This window comes from Diospyros lotus, chromosome 14, assembly GCF_014633365.1.
Source record: "Diospyros lotus cultivar Yz01 chromosome 14, ASM1463336v1, whole genome shotgun sequence".
NCBI classification, from domain to species: domain Eukaryota; kingdom Viridiplantae; phylum Streptophyta; class Magnoliopsida; order Ericales; family Ebenaceae; genus Diospyros; species Diospyros lotus.
Genome location: NC_068351.1, coordinates 12,128,162 through 12,147,710, shown reverse-complemented (window position 1 = coordinate 12,147,710; position 19,549 = coordinate 12,128,162). Strand labels below are relative to the sequence as shown.

The 19,549-nt window shown below is 35.9% G+C and overlaps 1 protein-coding gene across 3 annotated transcripts in view; it reads right to left on the bottom strand.

Annotated features, from left to right (window-relative positions):
* Window positions 1-19,549, bottom strand: part of LOC127789963 (uncharacterized) — an 82,491-nt gene that overhangs the window by 14,215 nt on the left and 48,727 nt on the right. For all 3 annotated transcript variants that reach the window (XM_052319089.1, XM_052319090.1, XM_052319091.1), the window contains 5 exons: window positions 19,276-19,515; window positions 18,064-18,245; window positions 2,219-2,312; window positions 2,056-2,112; window positions 1,840-1,974 (listed from right to left, as the gene is read on the bottom strand). In XM_052319089.1, the coding sequence (XP_052175049.1) occupies window positions 1,840-1,974; window positions 2,056-2,112; window positions 2,219-2,312; window positions 18,064-18,245; window positions 19,276-19,515 (708 nt within the window). The remainder of the gene's footprint in view (window positions 1-1,839; window positions 1,975-2,055; window positions 2,113-2,218; window positions 2,313-18,063; window positions 18,246-19,275; window positions 19,516-19,549) is intronic.

Sequence of the window (19,549 nt, the reverse complement as noted above, 5' to 3'; positions counted from 1 at the left end):
GAGGCTTTATAAATAGGGGAGATCCTACACAAAAGTTATATCAGGTTTTTCTATAATTCTCTTCTAGATAGTTTGTGAGTGTTTAAGATTGAGGACTCTTAGGCTGTAATTTAGAAATATATAGTTCTAGCAATTACTTTACATCTAATTGTATTATTGCAAGTCAAATATTTCATGTTCTACAAGTGGATATACACACCGCATATCATACAGCTTGCTAGGTGATATGGATATTAGAATTCGAAGTACAAATATTTTTTTTATCTATTCCATTGTGCTTGCATGATTATCCAGCATTCCTTGTGTTCTCAGTACACAATGTATGGTTGTTAGAGTACTCCTTTGCTAAAGTTCTCACTCCACAATGTTTGCTTGTTTGAATACCCTTATTTGATAAAGTTCTCACTCCACAATGTTTGCTTGTTTGAATACTCTTATTTGCTAAACTTCTCGCTCCACAATGTTTGGTTGATTGACTGCTCTTCTTTGCTGAATAGGGATCTGGAAATGATTTTAGGATTCACCTACAAGAACTTCCATTTGGTAGGCAGGTTGGCTATTGGTTAGCCAGCATCGGATTTGTGTATGCATAACTTGTAGTGTTCAATCAGTTATTCAAAGAGATGAATTTTTAAGCAACAACATATCAGCCTTTATCCCACTATGTGGGGTTGGCTACATGAATTCTAGACTTCCATGTATTTTTGTCTTTTGTCATATCTTCATTTAGGTCCATACACTTCATATCAAACTTTAATGTCTCTCCCAAAGTCTTCTTGGGTTTGCCTCTACCTCTTTTTTTGACTAATTGTTCCATTAGATGAATTTTTAAACATGCTAACAAAATACTATAGTTTCCAAACTAATTAACAAACTACTACATTTCTTCCACCATGGCAGTCCATGCTGGAAGTGGGGTTAGCATGGAAATTTTAACTGACAGTTCATGCCTTGCAAGCAAGGCAACCTCGTGCAAGGCTGTGTATGGCCAAATGAAAGGCAGTGCAAAGTGCACTGCCTTGCACTTGATGCTGTGGAACTCGCTCCTCTGGGGAGAGAATTCCATGGTAACTCGCTCTTCTCAAGAGCAAGTTTGTCCGGCTAAAATTTTCATGTTGGCCCCACTTCCAAAGTGGATTTCCAAGGTGGAAGAAATGTAGTAGTTAGTTAATTAGTTTGGAAGCTGTAGTATTTTGTTCATTTTTTAAAAAAATGGTAATATTTTTAAAAATTCCTCATTCAAAGATGCAGGCCAAGCAGAACCATTGCTGTACAACAGGTAACAAAGGATGGATAAACAGATATAAGATGAGTTCATAAATTAACCTATGGTCTGTTTTGTGGCTGAACAATTTGCAAGATATACGGTCTGTTTTGGGGTCACAAAAGGGTAGGACTTTGAGTAGTGAAAATGCACGGATTTTCAGGTATTCGGAGGGCTCTTCTGGAACAATGGAAAATACTGGATAAAGTGTTCATTTTGGTAAAGGGTTGACTAGTTGAAACAGACAATCATTAGAAGGAATTAAGGATGAAAAATGGTACTTCTCTACAAGTGGAGTATGGTTGAGACAAGAACATTTCTTGTACAAGTGGAAAAAGGATTCAACAGGATTTGTATAGGCCATACGTGAAAACTAAATAAATAATCCAATGTGCAGCTAGATTCTTAAAGTTACCAACAATTCTACTTCAGGAGAAAACGAAAAATGCCAACTATCTATTTCTAGAACTCTATTTAGTTTTCCAACTAATTATAACAAAAGATTTGTTTCTTATACAAGTATTTATAACAAAGAAAATATTTTTTTTCTGTAAATAAACAAAGAAAATATTAACCTCTACTGTGTGAGCCAACAATATCTGGAAGCAAGCAAGTCGACTTCTAAGCATTGCTATGTTAGCTGGAGATTTCAAACCAATGAGAAAATCCACCAGCTCACTGACATGTGGAAAACAAAACCAAGAATGTTCCTGCACCATAGTAAATCACAAACGATGAGTTTTTTATTACACAAGATTCATGGTTAGAAGTAGCAAATTCTAAAAACAAACCTCTAAAATTCTGCTCAAGGTGTGGTATGCTTCAGTCTGACCAATCTTCTCACTTTCCTAAATACCAGAAAACAGAGAAGATCATGTCCCAGATTTACCAACTCTACCAAATACATTAGTTACTAATATCAGACAAAGCTTTGTCTTTAAATCATCAATATACCTGCAAAGTTTGTTTAACTAAGTCAAAAATTGAAGAAACGAGATCCTCACTTGCCCCTTCAAGAAGACAAGAAGCTAGTTCGACTGTCAGCCACCTGTATCAAATTAGAGGTTACAAAAAAGACTATATTTTTAATTCATGATAAGATTGACAGTAGAAATTACTAACTCTTCAAGATATCCACAAGAGTACAAATCCGAAAGGAAATTTGTTACGTTATTCTTGGTAAAAGAAAATCATATCACTCATATATCATTTCCTCAATTGACAAATATAAATGGGAGACTGGCAATAATGTAATTAGGAGATTGCTAAATTTGCAGACACTAGCTATGTCACCAACCTCTCTAGCCCCATATCATGAGCAGAAGGCCTATGGATAGAATCTTTTAGGTTGTCTACTCAGAGATCTTATATCTACAACTATAATTAGAACGGCATGTTATCTTTTACCATCACCTTACTATAATAAACTTTTACATCCTTATTCATTAGGCATCTTTGTTTCACGAGAAACGGAGGAATAAGGACAAGTTATCCCATGTTAACTTTTTTATACCATGTTTGGTAAGGCAAGATGCCATTTCCAAACAAATCCCATGTCCTTCACATATGGAATTTATAGCCCATAGGAAGATCAGAAGCAGTCTCCAAAGATAAAAAAACCATTGAGATAATGGACAAATTTCTCATATAATATCCCCATAATTAAAGCCATTGTTGACCAAAGAATCCTCCACGTACATAATTATATATACAGCTCTATATATAGATCTACATATAGTATTATTACATTATTGTATGTATATGATATTAATTAGATACATATATTATATTAAATTTACATATAATATTGAAAAAAATACTATGATAATATACAAAACACATAATAGCGTACAAATCATACAATTATAAAATAAGGTTTATATAATTACGATAATATATTTTATATTTATAATTAAGATATTATTTTAACAAAAGGATTTAAATATAGTACTACAATAACCATTATTTAGCCATGGAATGGAAATGACAATATTACATGGTGATTATTACATATTTCATGATTGTTATCATGTTAAGTGTTAAAAAGATAGCATTATAATAACATTTATATAAACATAATTATAAGAATATTATAATTATATAGAAGAATACATAATAGTATAAGATATTTGTTGAGAATAATTATCATAATGGATAACCACTCAAAAGGGTAATCTTGAATGTAATCACAGGATCATTATTAATCCTAACAGTCCATTGAGGAGACATGAACCATTATAATTGAGCTACCCTGTCACTCATTTTGTATCATTCAAAAGATCAAGTATTCTATATACAAAAAAGTTCTCTTTTGCCTTCATTCTCTTGTTTTATTTTATTCAAATTTTACAATGCGTTATCAACACAATTCTCTACCAAATTGGAGTATAAAAATTATTTTCTGTTCTTCAATCAAGGTATGTATGATTTAAATGCTTGAAGTTATTTATGATGGATGACCATGAAGATCAATCTTGGCATACATGTTAAATGATAAAACAGATCCTGAAGAACTACAATTTTTATTATTATATGTAGATAATCCTGGTCACTTTTGATAGAACTGCTTGAAGATCAATCTTAGCATCCATGTTAAATGATAAAACAGTTCCTGAAGAACTATAATTTTTATTATTATATGTTGATAATCCTGGTCACTTTTGATAGAACTGCTTGATTACTTAATAATAAGTTCTAGAAGAACTATACATTTGCATTATTAGATGTTGATTAATCCTGAAGACTAATCCTAATTGGTTCTTAATAATTGCTTGATTACTCAATAGATCCTGAAGAACTATATATTTCGTTACTACCAAATTTTGATTAATTTTGAAGATTGATCCTAATCAGTTCTGTAAAAACTGTTTGATTACTAACAATAGTTATTGAAGAACAATATATTTTTTTTTATATTTTCAATAATCCTGAAGATTAAAACCAAATCAGTTATAGAAAAACTATTTGATTTCCACATAGTTCCTGGAAAATGGTATATTTGTATTATTATTATATATTCGTTAATCTTGAAGATTAATCCTAATCAGTTATGGAAAAACTGATTGATGTTGGGTAATCTGAAAGAATGATCCTAATAAGTTCCGAAAGAACTGTTTGATTATCTAATAGTTCCTCAAGAACTATATATTGTATTATTATATGTTAGATAATTCTGAAGATTAATTCTAATCATATCTCCCGTTTGATTTCGATTGCCTTATATGGTTGATGATATAGCTGATTGCCTAAAAATAATATGGTTTATTGGCTAATAGTTCTTGAAGAACTTGATGAGATTCAACACAATAGATAGGATTCCAATGAAGTAGGCTAGTTTCTGCTGTATTTCAACTCCAAATTACAAGGCAAAAAATGTAGACAAGCAACAAGATTGGGCATTCGAGAGGCCCAGGTCTCTCCTGCAAGAAAACTCCAAATTCTTCACACCTTTCTCTCTCTTCTAATCCCCTTTTATAGGTTGTTATCCCTCCTCCATAACCGTATTTGGTTATGCACATGCTGGCTGTTACGCCATCCAGCTGTGTCACCAACATTCCTTTGATTCTTGTAGCGCCTTTGGTATGTCTGCAGTACCGGAGGCCTAACAGAACTATAAGGTTGTATGACTACTATATTTTAGATAATCTTGATTAGTTCTACAAGAGCTATTTATATCAAAACTAAACAATTGATGATCTAATAGTTCATGAAGAACTATATGGTTATAGCACTATTATAATTTGGAAAAATCCTGAATATTAACTCTAGTTAGCTCTAGAAGGGCTATTTATATCTCAACTTAATGCTTGATGGTTCCTGAAGAGCCGTATGCGTATGGCATTCTTATGATAAAACTTAATAGTGATAAGTTATGGAGAACGACTTCTATAATACAATGCTAATAAAGAAAATGAAAGGTAATCAAACATCCCTGCTGAATGACACAAAAGGTATGATTTTTCTTCCCCTTCATGAATAATTCAAAATTGAATGCCTCACGAGGTTAGAGGAGCCACATATTTTGTGGAAATGTTTTTAAAATTGGTGTTAATCCAAAAGCTCAAAATAAAGCACTTGAAGTTGCAAGATTTCAAAACTAATGGTGAGTTTAATTATGCTTTATCCAGAATCAGTTCACAATTACAATTACGTGAAAAGAAAACTATTAACTAAGATATGTTAGGGAAAACATGCTCCACGTGCTTCAAAAGTGTTTCTGTAGTAGCAAATATCGAAAGTGAAAATTTAAAAATAACCAAACTGATATAGTCTCTTGTAGCTAAATAAGAGATGAGCTTTTGTTAAAAAAATCACATCTCCTACTAATTATGTCATTCCCTAAAGCGAATGCAACTACAAATTATGACCAAAAACATGAAAGTAATCGCAGGTCATGAATATAGTTAGAGGCATGTGTATGATAGAAATTGTCAAGAAATCCATGGAGGATATATCCAGAAGTACCACATAAAACCACTAGAAGTGGAAAAACTCTGAAAAGAGAAATGGAGAAGAAAACAACTTCCTACAGAAATCTCAAAGGAATCATGAAGATATCTATTATAGATGTGGTATGAAAAGGGCTTTGCTTGCGTACCTATTGTACAATCAAGCACCTAGAGATCTTTACCTAGTGTTGTGAAAGATTAATTTTTAGTTCCAAGAATGTAAATTTTGATATATGTTCTCAAAGTTAGAGATTGCACAAATGCATTAGTTGATCCTAAAATGAATGGCAAAGATGTGTGCTTAATGAATAGATTAATAACACGTCAATTCTTCAAAAGAAGAAAATTTTTGTGCTATTAACATTACCAGGAGCTAACTCTATACAATTTCAGGTACTTCAGATGTAATTAAGGGCTCTGAAAGAGCACATATAATGTTACTAAAAGGTACAAAACTATACACTGAAAATGCCTATATTCTTCAAAATCAAAATGCAATTTACTCGGTTATAAAGATATCCATATAAATGGATATCATATTGAGAAAGGATTACAGTCAAATAAATAACGTTTATATATTACTTCTATTATCTCAGGCCAAAAGCATATATTTGAAAGACTTAATTTTTCCTTTGGGATTAAATTATAGAAATGAGTCAAATGTTTTAATCTTTGGCATGATCATTTGGGACATCCAAGGTTTATAAAGATGCGTTGAATTATTGAAAATATACCTAGATATTCATTACATAACAAGAAGATTGCAGTATCAAACGATCATACATGTGCTGCTTGTTCACAAGGCAAATTGGCTTACACCTTTAAAGGTTGGTCATTAATCTCCAAGTTTTTTTAAAACTCATACATGGAGATATGTGGATCTATTCATCCATCATGTGGTCTATTCATTACTTCATGTTACAAATTGATGGATCTGCTAGGTGGTCACATGCTTTTTTATTATCCACATTCAATATTGCATTTGCTAGACTCTGTGCTCAACTAGTTCATTTGAGGGCACAATTCCTAGATTATCCAATTAAGACAGCTCATCTTGATAATGCTAATGAATTTACTTATAAATTTTTTTTGATAATTATTGCATGTTAATTGATATTGATATTGAACACCTTGTACCCTCACAACATACCAAGATGGGTTTCAAATACTGATATGAAGTTTATATTGGCTTAATTGTTTTTTTTTTTTTTTTTTTTGGTCTATTATTAGATATCTCAAGCTTTTGATAGGAAATATTTTTTGATTGTCACTTCGATGAGAATCTTTCCACCATCCAGGGTAGAAAATCCAGGGTAGAAAAGCAACAACTGAAAATAATGTATGTGAAATCAATTGGACTATTTCTATTTTATTTAATTTCAATCCACATAGAAGTTCAAAAGATTATTTATTTGCAAAGTGTTACAAATTAATTGCCTAATACATTAATTTGATACAAAGAGAGTACAAAATCATATACTACCTATAAAGTTTTGGAAAATTTGATATCCCTAAAAGATAATCAAAGAGTATTGTAGCAAATGATTCTCATACATGCCAAAAACATGTTAGACCTATTGGTTCAAAAGACTAAGTTCCTCGGAAAAGAGTCAAACAAAATATAAACACTCCTAAAGAGAATTTATCTAATTTACATACTCTTGAAGAAAACATGCGCACAAAACAAGAAGCCAATACTCTTGAAGATTTTATCTCCAAAATATATACAGGTACCTGAAAATTGTGAGATCTCAATAAATTATGAAAATATATGGGATGGATATAAGATTATCATGGATGATAAACTTGCTTATGCAATTGCAATAGATGCAATCAAAAGTAATGAGCATCCTGAACCAAAATTGTTGGTGAGTGTCAACATAGAATTGATAGATCAAAATGAAAAAAAGTAATAAAAATAGAATTGAACTCATTATCCAAATCAAAAGTGTTTGAACCTATAGTTTAAACATCTTTTCTATGGGATATAAATATGAATTTATTAAGTATAATGAAAATAACGAAATGGTGCAATATAAAGCAAGACATATAGTATAAGGTTTCTTGCAAAAAACCAAGTACAGATTATGAAGAAATATGTGCCTTGGTAGTGGCAATTAAATGATAGTGTTACCAATTATAAATCATTGAATAATATATATATCCCAAAAGGATTCAAAATGCCCGATGCATATGAAAATCCTAAAATGAAAATTAGTGTAAGGTATTGCACTTAGACTACTTATTTTTCATCAAAAAATTATTTTATAAATTTTTTCAATTCTTAAATTTTAGTTATGAATCATGTTAAAGGTAAATTGACCGCATACCCCTTAAACTTTGGCCATTTGGCCTAGACATCTCCTAAACTTTAAAATTCACCCAATCAATCCCTAAACTATCCAAAATTAGTCACAACACCCCTTTCATTACTAATGGCATTAAGTAAATTGACCATACAACACTTGAACTTTGGGTCTTTACCCCAGACACATCCTAAACTTTTATTTTTTGCCAAATCGATCCTTAAACTTTCCTAAAATGGCCAAAACTAATTTGGTAAAAAATAAAAATTCAAGAGGTATGTAATACCCCAAGAGCCTAGAGAGGGGTAGTATATATCGAAGATAAATAAGGAAGTAAACAACACCAATTAGATACTTTTTGGACTGAATGTAGGCAAAAAACTCCCAAGTTAAGCGTGCTTGAGTTGGGGAAGCTCAACGATAGGTGACCCCCTGAGAAGTTCACGTAGGACCATCAAGATAAGTTGTTCCAGTCCATTTTATCGCTTGATGCGGGATGTTATAGGTGGTATCAGAGCCGACCCTTGATAAAGGCAGTCCGATGAGGGCAAGGAGTGGCGTCGGGGCTCGAGGGCCTGTACAAGGAGTGGCTTCTGGCAGGCTTCTAGAATGACAGCCCCCAAAAGGGAGAAGATCTGGGACCAGTTGTAAGGTCGCATGACGAGGACGTCGTGTGCTTAAAGGGGGGAGGAGAATATAATATACCAAGAGCCCAAAGAAGGGTAGTATATATCGAGGATAAGTAAGGAAGAAAATAACACCAGATGGATACCTTTTGAGCTGAATGTAGGTAAAGAACTCTCAGGGTAAGCGTGCTTGAGCTGGGGAAGCTCAAGGATGGGTGACTCCCTAGAAAGTTCATTAGGGTAAGTTGTTTCAGTCATTCCTATCATTCGATGCGGGATGTTATAGGTTGTATACCCCAAGAGCCTAGAAAAGGGTAATATATATCGAGGATAAGTAAGAAAGGCGGATAGAGTAGGTGCTAAGAGTAAACTTGTATCTCAAGTACATAACAAATCGTAACTCATGCATAACATGCCATGTAATATCATAAACTAGAACAGATACCAACTGTATAAGTAACAATGCACACATACAGGTTCTTAGGGTCCAAATAAGAAATACACTAGCACCCAAGTCCTTATAACGAACCTACTACTACCCTGCAAGCAGATTGTACCTGTACTACAAGCCGAAGCTCACTCAAGTGGGAGTTACCACACTCGCTGGCACGCATGAGTGTCCAAGATAAAACTGGGCACGCCGAGGCGTCCATAAATAACTCGATTCTAAAATCTAGACATCGTACAGCTGTATCTCAAAATTGGCACCATGACTCGTGCAGATACAACAAATAAAGGGTGGCGTAGTAGACCAGACAGGATGTAAAGCCCCCATAAGCCAAGCATCTCACCAACCCTCGCCCAACTAGTAAAACACACACCAAATGCAAATGCTCTGCTCAACTTATAAATAAATATCATGGTGGTGTGACAAGCACACAAGATTAAATGGACCGCCCACAATGCACAAATCCGTCTTGAGAATACAAAATGTTGGAAAAAGGAACCGGTATTCCTTATAATTTTATTGATGTCAATAATAAAATTTATACAAGAGGTTCCTAAGAATTCTCCTATATTTTAGGACTAGATTACATTCCTATTTTATAGGACTAGATTACTTTCCTTCTATTTAGGATTACATTACATCAATTTAAATACAATAAGAAGATAAAACATAAGAATAAATACAAAAGATAAAAGAATAAAAACAACTTATAAAACAACATATCTCTATCTCGATCTCGGCTGCCTCCTTGCTGTTTATCTTTGGATATTTTAACATTCCCCCTCAAGCTGGTGAGTAGATGTCTTCCATTCCTAGCTTGCTTACTAGTTCCTCAAATTTCCTAATAGGCAATCCTTTAGTGAGAAGATCTGCCACTTGTTGATTAGTTGAAACATAAGAGATTTGCAGCAGTCTAGATTCCGATTTTTCTTTAATGAAATACTTGTCAATCTCAATGTGTTTGGTTCGGTCGTGTTGTACCGAATTATGAGCAACATTGATTGCTGATTGATTGTCGAATAGAAGCTCAAGAGGATATTGTATTTGAATCTTCAAATCTTCTAGGATAATTTTCAGCCACAAGAGTTCACACACACCAAGAGCCATAGCTCTGAATTCAGCCTCAGCACTTGACCGTGCTACTACTCCTTGTTTCTTACTCCTCCAAGATACCAAATTTTCTCCTAGGAACATGCAGTACCCAGTTGTGGAACATCTATCAACTAAAGAGCCTCCACAATCAGCATCCATGTACCCTTGAACTTTTAGAATAGCTCTTGGTGCAAAAAGAATGCCTTTGCCTGGTGTAGCTTTTAAATAATGAAGAATTTTCCTTATTGCTTACATGTGTTCCTCATTTAGGCTATGCATGAATTGACTTACTAGGCTTACTCCAAATGCTATGTTCGACCTAGTATGTGAGAGATATATCAATTTCTCTACCAACCTTTGGAACTGCCATTTATCTATTGCTTCTCCAGAGTAATTTTCTCGTAGCGTGATGTTTGGATCTATTGGAACTTGAGCTCCATTTCATCCTAGCAGTCCAGTCTCAGTCAATAAGTCAAGAGTGTACTTACGCTGAGATAGGTAGATTCCCTTTTGAGAATAGGCCACCTCAATGCCTAAGAAATACTTTAGTCTTCCAAGGTCTTTAATCTCAAATTCCTTAGCAAAATTTTGTTTCAAGCCTTCTTGCTCAGCTTCATCATTTCCTATCACAACAATGTCATCAACATAAACTAATAGAGCAATTACCTTATCTTTTGTGTGTTTGATAAAGAGGGTGTGGTCCCCTCGGCTTTGCTAGTATCCCATTTTATACATTGCTATAGAAAATCGCCTAAACCATGCCCGTGGAGACTGTTTAAGTCCATATAATGCCTTCTTCAATCTACACACTTGCCCTTCCTTGTTTAAAGTGAAGTGAATGTTAACACATCTAGGTTTAGGACTTCTAAACTTGGGGTGCTACATAACATGCGGAAATAAAATAAATTCGTTTTCAACTTATCTCTTTTTACTTCCTATATTTACCATACATATATATATATATTTATTATATTCTTTTTTTATAAAATTTTAGAGAAATTTTGGCAAAGTCTCTCCTATAAATTAGACTTAGCCAACCTATAGAGAGACACTGCATCCACAACAATAAAAATATTAACCAATTAAATAAATAACTCAATCCAAATGAAAGATTTAAATCCAACTAAACCAAAACTATCTTATTCGAAATTTCAAAATTAAACAATTAAAGGAATGGGTAAATAAATGAATAACGAACAAGTGTCTCAAACCACAAGTGCAAATCTAAAATCCTATGCCATGGGTTACTGGGTGAGTCTGCCTCCAAGCGATCTCCTCAATTCATCAAGCTCTCATCACTTGAAATGTGGGGAAAATAAAGGGGTGAGCTAAAACTCAGCAAGTAAACTCCATGCACATGATATATGCTTGTGACATGCAAAGTTTGAATAAATTTCGAAAAATGTATCCTCATTTACTTTAATTTCTCAAAACATTTCATTACTATCGTGAGCTCACAGGGCGTGTCATCTAGCCAATTAGAATACAGTAGGCAATTCTTATTTGGAACCAGGTTCATTCCACCAGTAGTACTGCAAAGCGATTAAAAATTTCTTTCCACTTTCAACTTTCACATTCACATTACTTCATAGGTCGGGTGTGCCGGTCCCCCACGCCCCATTTCCCACTCATATCATTCATGGCATAGACATTCACCTCATTTCCTTTAAAACTTGAGTTACATATCTTTGAAAGAAAATTTGCACCTTTACACACCTTTCATTTGAAAATATTTAACTTTCTCAAATTGAAATCTATGTGTGCTCATTGATGCAATGACATGATACATATACATGCTTAATCATTTTCATTGTATGTAAGGAAATGACAGAAAGTAACTAAAAAATTTAGCATTAAATATCTGCAAGCCAACCACAAAGCACAATGTTTCCACATTAACCGTTCAACATGGGGTGAAAATTAGAGAGAGTTTACTGATAGATTATGGAAGATAATCTATCTTGGTTTACTGAAATTGGAGAGAATTACAACTGGAAAATAAAGCAAATGAAAAGAAAGTGGACTTTCGAGAGGTCCACACTCTCCCGAATTCCTCACTACTCAAAGATACTTTCTCTACGTTAATGTGCCAAAAAATCCTAGTTCATTATCATTCATTTAAAAAATTTTAATAATCCTTACCTTCTAAACATGACTCCAGTTCACTACTATATTTCCTTAAGTTAATTTATTATAACACATATATAAATAGTATTAAATGCAAAGATATAAAGAAAATATTTGCAATAGGGAGCCTACTAGTGAAACAATACCAATTTACGAATTCAAACTGTCAGTCCTTACCAAGGCAAGCATAAATTGAAGTTCTTAGCACAAAATCATGTGAATTCAATTCGGTGGCTAAATAACTCATAGGGCTACATTCTCAATTAAATTCACATCAAGATTTAGATTACAAGACTCTCAGAATATTTTCCAAATCCACAAATAGATTTTTTTTCCTGGCAGCACGCAATAAAATATTTCAAAAATCATTTTGAAATAGGAAACAATGTTGAAAAATTATAAAATTTACACAGGGTGTAGAAAACTCTTATAAGTTCATCACATTTAAAAATTAGCTCATGACAGTAACATTTGGGATACCAAAACATTTTTCTATCCTCCAAAACACTATTCTCGCGTAAATCTGCCCATGTATATAAAAAATGTCATAAAAACTTCTACGAGCCTCCGAATGATGTCATTCCAAGTCCAGATGATAGAAAACTCACAGGGGGTCATTTTTCAATTTGAATCTCCCCAAATTCAACATATACAATATGTGATGAATGTTTAAAGTAGGGGCAAAAAAGCTGTCAAATCTGGATAGCATTGTTATTCCATTAAATATATCAAAATTGCATGCCTATAATACCCAATTGATATAAAATTAAACCAGTTATATGTATTCAACCACATCTATGTGTATATAATGTATGTAAAATACACATCTTATTAAATGTAATACCCCGAGAGCCCAATGAAGAGTAATATATATTGAGGATAAATAAAGAAGGAAACAACACTAGCTAGATATATTTTGGATTGAATGTAAGGAAAAAACTCCTGGGTTAAGCATGTTTGAGCTGGGAAAACTTAAGGATGGGTGACCCTTAAGAAGTTCGAGTAGGCGCATCAGAGTAAGTTGTTCTGGTCCTTCTTATCGCTTGATGCGGGATGGTACAGGTGGTATCAAAGCCGGCCCGAGCCATGTGTTGGGACCGTGTACTAGCCAAAGGCTGGGGGTACTGGACTAGGGACCGTGCACTAGCCTAAGGCTAGGGGTACTGGACCAGGGACACTGGATGGGGGAGAGCTGGGACTAGTTGTAAGGTCGCATGACGAGAACGTCATGTGCTCAAGGGGGAAGAATGTAATACCCCTACAGCCCAGAAAAGGGTAGTATATATCGAGGATAAGTAAGGAAGTAAACAATATCAGTTGGATACATTTTGGATTGAATGTAGGCAAAGAACTCCCGGGTTAAGCGTGTTTGAGCCGGGGAAGCTTAAGGATGGGTGACCCCTGAAAAGTTTGTGTAGGCCCATCAGGGTAAATTGTTCCGGTCCTTCCAATCGCTTGATGCAGGATGTTACATCAATAATTGGAAATCATTTATTATACATAAGCAGTGAAATTACGCAAAATTTATAAATGCATGTAAAGTGACACTCGATGTTATAACTCCTTACCCCCTAAGGGGGCGCACGAATTCAAAAAACCAAACAAGCAGAAAGTAAGAGGAGGAAATAGGTGGTTACCTTTATATTGCCCACATCCAAAGCATCATACCGATAAGAGCCACCCGTCACTAACTATTTGCTAGGATTATGCCACATGTCGCACATTTGACACTCAAGTAATGAGGCGACGCCCTCCTATCCACGATGTCCCATCTCCCGAGCCTAATGCCTCGAGGTTACACGCTATTAGAACCTCGAAGAAGGTTGCTCCCCTCATTGAATACGAGTCGCGTCCTGGCAACAGAGCGTTCAGGCTCTTCCATCATTTCAATCACAAGCTGTTTATACCAGCCCAAGCTCCACCCCAGACGAACTTCCCTGCCACACCGCCCGGCCAAGATAGCCTTCCCACCTCAGCCTTATTGAAATACCCAGAAACTTTGGGTTGCTTTTGGGAATAAGCATTTGGAAAGAAAAATGAAATTTCATAGAAATCGGTATCAAAATACCCTGAGAAAGTGACCGAATCAACCGAAAGGAATACCAGGAACTTAGATACCTGAGAAAATAGGTATGTCCCTGACAAACGTCTCGAGGCATAATTTTTAGCGTTGAAAGAAATAGGGTCAGAGATAGTTTTTGGTACAGCTTCGATTCAGGCTAAAAAAATCGAATTATCATAAGGGACTTCTGAAAAATCAACGAAACCTTTAATGGAATCAAAATTATCGTGAAGAACAACCCTTAAGTGGTTTCAGGTTGAAACGAAAGGATTTAAGGTCCAATTGGTTATTCGGGCCAAAGTGTAATTTCTTAAAACTATCCGAGGGAGATCGGAACGACGTAATTTCTAAATCTTCAGGGTATAAATGGAAATTTTACAACTTGAGGGTCTCAATGGAATTTAGGGAAAGTTCAGGGGCTATTTGGAAAGGGCAGAAATGGAATTTCAAAAGTTAGAGGAGCAAAAGTGGAATTTCAAAAAAGACTAGCAATGTGAACACTGTCAGCCGTCGGCCGCCTCTCCCATCGCCGATTTCGATCGGGGGGGGGGGGGGTCGAGGGGGGCTCCAGAGGGTCAGGGCTAGGGAAGAATGCTTTGGGAACAGTCTTTAGGCAGAGAATCTGCCACGTTGTCGTCAGTTTGTTCAAGAAAATTCAGCTGCCTTGGCCGGAGAATCGAGGTTTTGGGGGGTCATTTTCAAAGCTCTAATCACGACTTTAGGTTGATCTAAGGGAGGTAAGGCCATTAATGACTGAGGATTCGACAAGATTGGACATTTTAGGGCTTGGTTTGGCTATAAATAGAGGGCGAAGGGGCTGAGGGTTTCCCAAAATTAAAACTCAAATTTCTCTTGTTTTGGGTTGAATCGAGAGCAAGGGATAAGGAAATTTTGTTCCTTGAAGGTTGAGGAGTGTTTCTGGAGGTTTTGGAGAGCTTTCGTATAGGTTTGGTGAGGTTTCGAGGGGTCACCAGAAAAACGAGGTAGGTGCATCAGCCGAGAGTTTAAACCTCCAGTTGGACCGCTTATGGCCATCTTTTCAAGCATCCAAACCTACCATCTTGATCGACTGAAGGAGTAGAGCAAGCCAAGAGTGAGAACTAGCATCGCCAGTGTGCCAGAGTAGGAAAAGACGACCGGCACGTGAGGTGCACGCGCCAGTCCTCACTCGCAGCACACGTGGTAGACGCATGAGGGCACGTGGCATTGAGGTATTTTCTAGATTTTTTTTAATATTCTTAAAAAATTATTTTAGGAATTATGGTGCAAAAATATTTGGAGAAATGTTTGAGTAGGTATTTATCTTGGATTTTTCGGAGAGAAAAATAGGAAGAAAATAAAAAAAAATTATGAAAAAAATAGGGTTGATATTTATTTAAATAAATATGATGGACAAGGTGCTTTGTGGCTTAAGATTTGAGAGTTTCTGTGATTTTTTAGGCTTGGCACACAAATCAAGACAATGCATATTTGTTAAGGTGATCTGAATATTGTTAAAAGGTGAGTGGTTTTACTCTAAAATCTTATACTTGGTGTGATTGCTTATATTATGCATGATACTCACAAGATTTATGATCATCTTTGTCATATTTGTTCATGTCCTATTGCATCGATAAACGTGATTTTCACATAGCATAATATTATTGGCATATTGATACTTGTGCATGGGATTGGGATGTCACCCTGATAGTGCAGCTGTAATTCCCCGGAGGTACTGTTGGAACAACGTTTGAGGTACCCCGCTGCCTTGTGTGCAAGTCGGGACTACTGCCTAGGATTCCGTATCAGGCTAGTTTGCCAGGAAAGTTACACTAGGGTATCCTAAATGACTTCCCTGTCATGGCAACCTGCTCCTTCTTGGCCTCTTGAATATTCTTCTCTATGGCATAGGCACGTCGCACAACTGTAGGGAAATCTTCAGCTCAGACTCCAGCCATGGCATGACGTATCTCAGGGCATAGACCTCACTCGAACTTGCTAACCTTATAGGACTCTGGTGTGACTAACTCTGGAGCATATCATGCCAGGGCCACAAACTCAATCTCGTATTGCGCCATCGTCATACTTCCCTACTGCAGTTCAATGAACTCGTAGACCCTCTGCTCGTGAACTCACTCAGGAATATAGGTCTTGCGAAATAATGTCTCGAACTCAGCCCACGATGGCACTCGCTTTGCAAACCGCTGCCTAGTCGTCTCCCACCAGTGTCCAGCATCACCCTTCAAAAGGAAGGTTCCCAACTGCACCTTCTGACCCTTCTATACAATTCATAGGTCGCATATGCTTCTCCATTTCCAATAATCAATTCTTTGCTTCTACCGCATTCGCACCTCCCCTGAACTCAGGTGGATGTAGGGCCATGAAGTTCTTGAGAAGTGTGCCCCCAGAGCTGCTCTCGGCACTAGATGCCTCTAAGCGAGATGCTCAACCCAGATTATGGTGCTCCTGATCATGTTGCACATTCCTCAACTACGTTGTAGCTAATACATCCACTGCTCGCAAGATGCCTGCCAAGGTATCTTGCATCTTCGGAGTACCCCACGGTCGCGTCCCACTAGCATCTCCAGGCACCTCAGGTGGGGGAGTATCCTGCCCACAGTTCACACGGCGTGGTCGTCCTCGCCCTCTACGAGTATTCACGCTTCCTACATGAAAACAATACTTAGAGACAAAATACAACTTCAAAGATTAACTCAATACCAAAACAACCTAACTCTACCCAACAACCTAGGTGTACAGGGACAACTTGACCTAAATAACCCAAATTTGCTCTGATACCACCTGTAACATCCCTTATCGAGTGATAGAAATGACCGGAACAACTTACCCCGATGCGCCTACTCGAACTTCCCAAGGGGTCACCCATCCTTGAGCTTCCCCAGTTCAAGAATGCTTAACCCAGAAGTTTTTTATCTACATTCAACTCAAAAGGTATCCAGCTGGTGTTGTTTTCTTCTTTACTTATCCTCGATATATACTACCCCTCTCTGGACTCTTGGAGTATTACAAAGTATTTAGGCCAAAGACCCAAAGTTCAAAGGGTGTAAGGTCAATTTACTTAATGTCATTAGTAATGGAAGGGTTGTCATGGCTGATTTTAGAAAGTTTAGGGACTAATTGGGCAAATTCCAAAGTTTAGGGGTATCCGAGCCAAATAGCCAAATTTTAGGGGGGTGTATGGTCAATTTGCCCTTAAGTTAATTGATGATTGTGTATTTAGATATGCTAAATAAGATAAGAGTTGTAAAACATTCGTGTCTTATATTTTTTTGGTATACAAAAAGAGGCACCCTTAGTTCTAACATTATGGATCGTCAAGTTTACAAGGTATTAGTGCTCTTTAATCCGTTGTATTTGTCCACCATTGTTGTAACATTGTTTGATCTTGTTGATTGTGGTTTTCCACATTTTAAATGTGTATTTAGTTGCAGCCCTACAACACATTAGGCTGAAATTTACACAAATGGGGCAGGAGGACCAGTTGTCTCTGCCAAAGGAACCCACCAGAGGTTAATGTTACAACTCCTCTTATATTACAAATGTACAGATATAAGTTCAGTAGATTAACACCATGTAGTTCATAAAGATCAAACCAATAGTATAAAGAAGAAAATTAAGCAGGAGTCACTTTATTCATCAAAAAGGGGGCAGACTCGGCAGAGGGTAGAGAACAAATAAAAATCTCATAACCTGTTTGCGTCCTTTCTGCTAGCAGTGTTGCCCTGTTCTAGATCAGCTGAAAATTTGGTATCACTCTCCAGCTTTCCGAATTTACCTAAATCATTTGTGAGTGGAAATCTTTCCAGGAATGACGTGAAAATCCTTCTGGTGACGGAAGAATCAGAGATGGATGCCAAGCATCTGATAGCATCCTGAAATTAAAAAGAAGTGTCTACAACAGTGTTTCTGAAACAAGCTCACAGACTATGAAGCATGGACAAAGACACATGATAAACCGCACAACGTGAAAAAACTGATAAGCCGCACAGATAGAACAATCTTCAAGAAATGTCAAAAACAGCACTGAGCAAATACAATACATACATATATATAGTCATACAAACATAAAAGTCTTACATAAATATAATGCAAATGCAATATAGCATTGTTAACATTAAAAAAATCAGATGCTATCAAAATTCAAAAATGAAAACAGCAAAAACATAAGGAAAAATAGTAGAAAATAGAACACAGAAAAGAAAGTTTCTGTGAAGGCCCCCAATATTTTTCCTATTTGATGTAATCAACAAAAAAACATTTTCACAATTGCATTATAGCCCCCTAACATGACAAACGGTATTCACCAGCATCCTAGACTCTGCATCCAACACCTGTTGCACATGTCCATAAGGTGTCAAGTACATGTGTGTTCCCTTTGATGACCTGCCATGCTTGTTAGCTCACATATAAAAGATGAACAGTTAGCAGAGGCCACGTAAGAAGAATTGCAGTAGATAGAAGATTATGTTACTGGTGAATGAAAATAAAGTCCATTTGCGGAAACACCTAGTGAAAAGAATGCACACTTTTTAACTTATTTTAAGGGGAAAATAAACTAAAAAACACGAATGACCAAGGAAAATATCATACTCATGTCTCATAGAGCTGTTTAAGAAGAATATTAATAATTATATGATGGAGATGCACATGGAAATAAGGGAAGACACGTAGAGAATAAAGCAACAAAAGACACATGACACAAGAATCAGCACACCAAGAGCTCTACAAAAAAGAAATAGAACCCCCCCCACCCCCCACCCCAAAAAAAAATAATAATAAATAAATAAAATTCCAATGACAAACTCAAAGATTAGAAAAACCTGGCGCTCAATCATTGCAAGCACAAGCAAGAATGTTATATGTTTACCATATCAAAGCATACAATCAGGGATAAAGTGAAACCTTCAAACAGGCGCGCTTTTCTGGAGGTGAAGCAAAGAAGATGTCTACTAAAGCATGAAGCAACTCCTCAGAGCACGAAGCAAGAGCCCTCATGTTTCTGCTTGCAATTTTCTTTGAATAAGCAAGTTTCATTTCGAACTTCATAGAAGATTCATTTACTTCAGAGGTCTTTGTAAATGAAGCACAGGAAACAGCATCATCATCAGATCTAAGTGCATTTTTATTTTCATTCACAAGTTCCTGCCGAGAAAGAAATGATATTTAAGAGAAAATA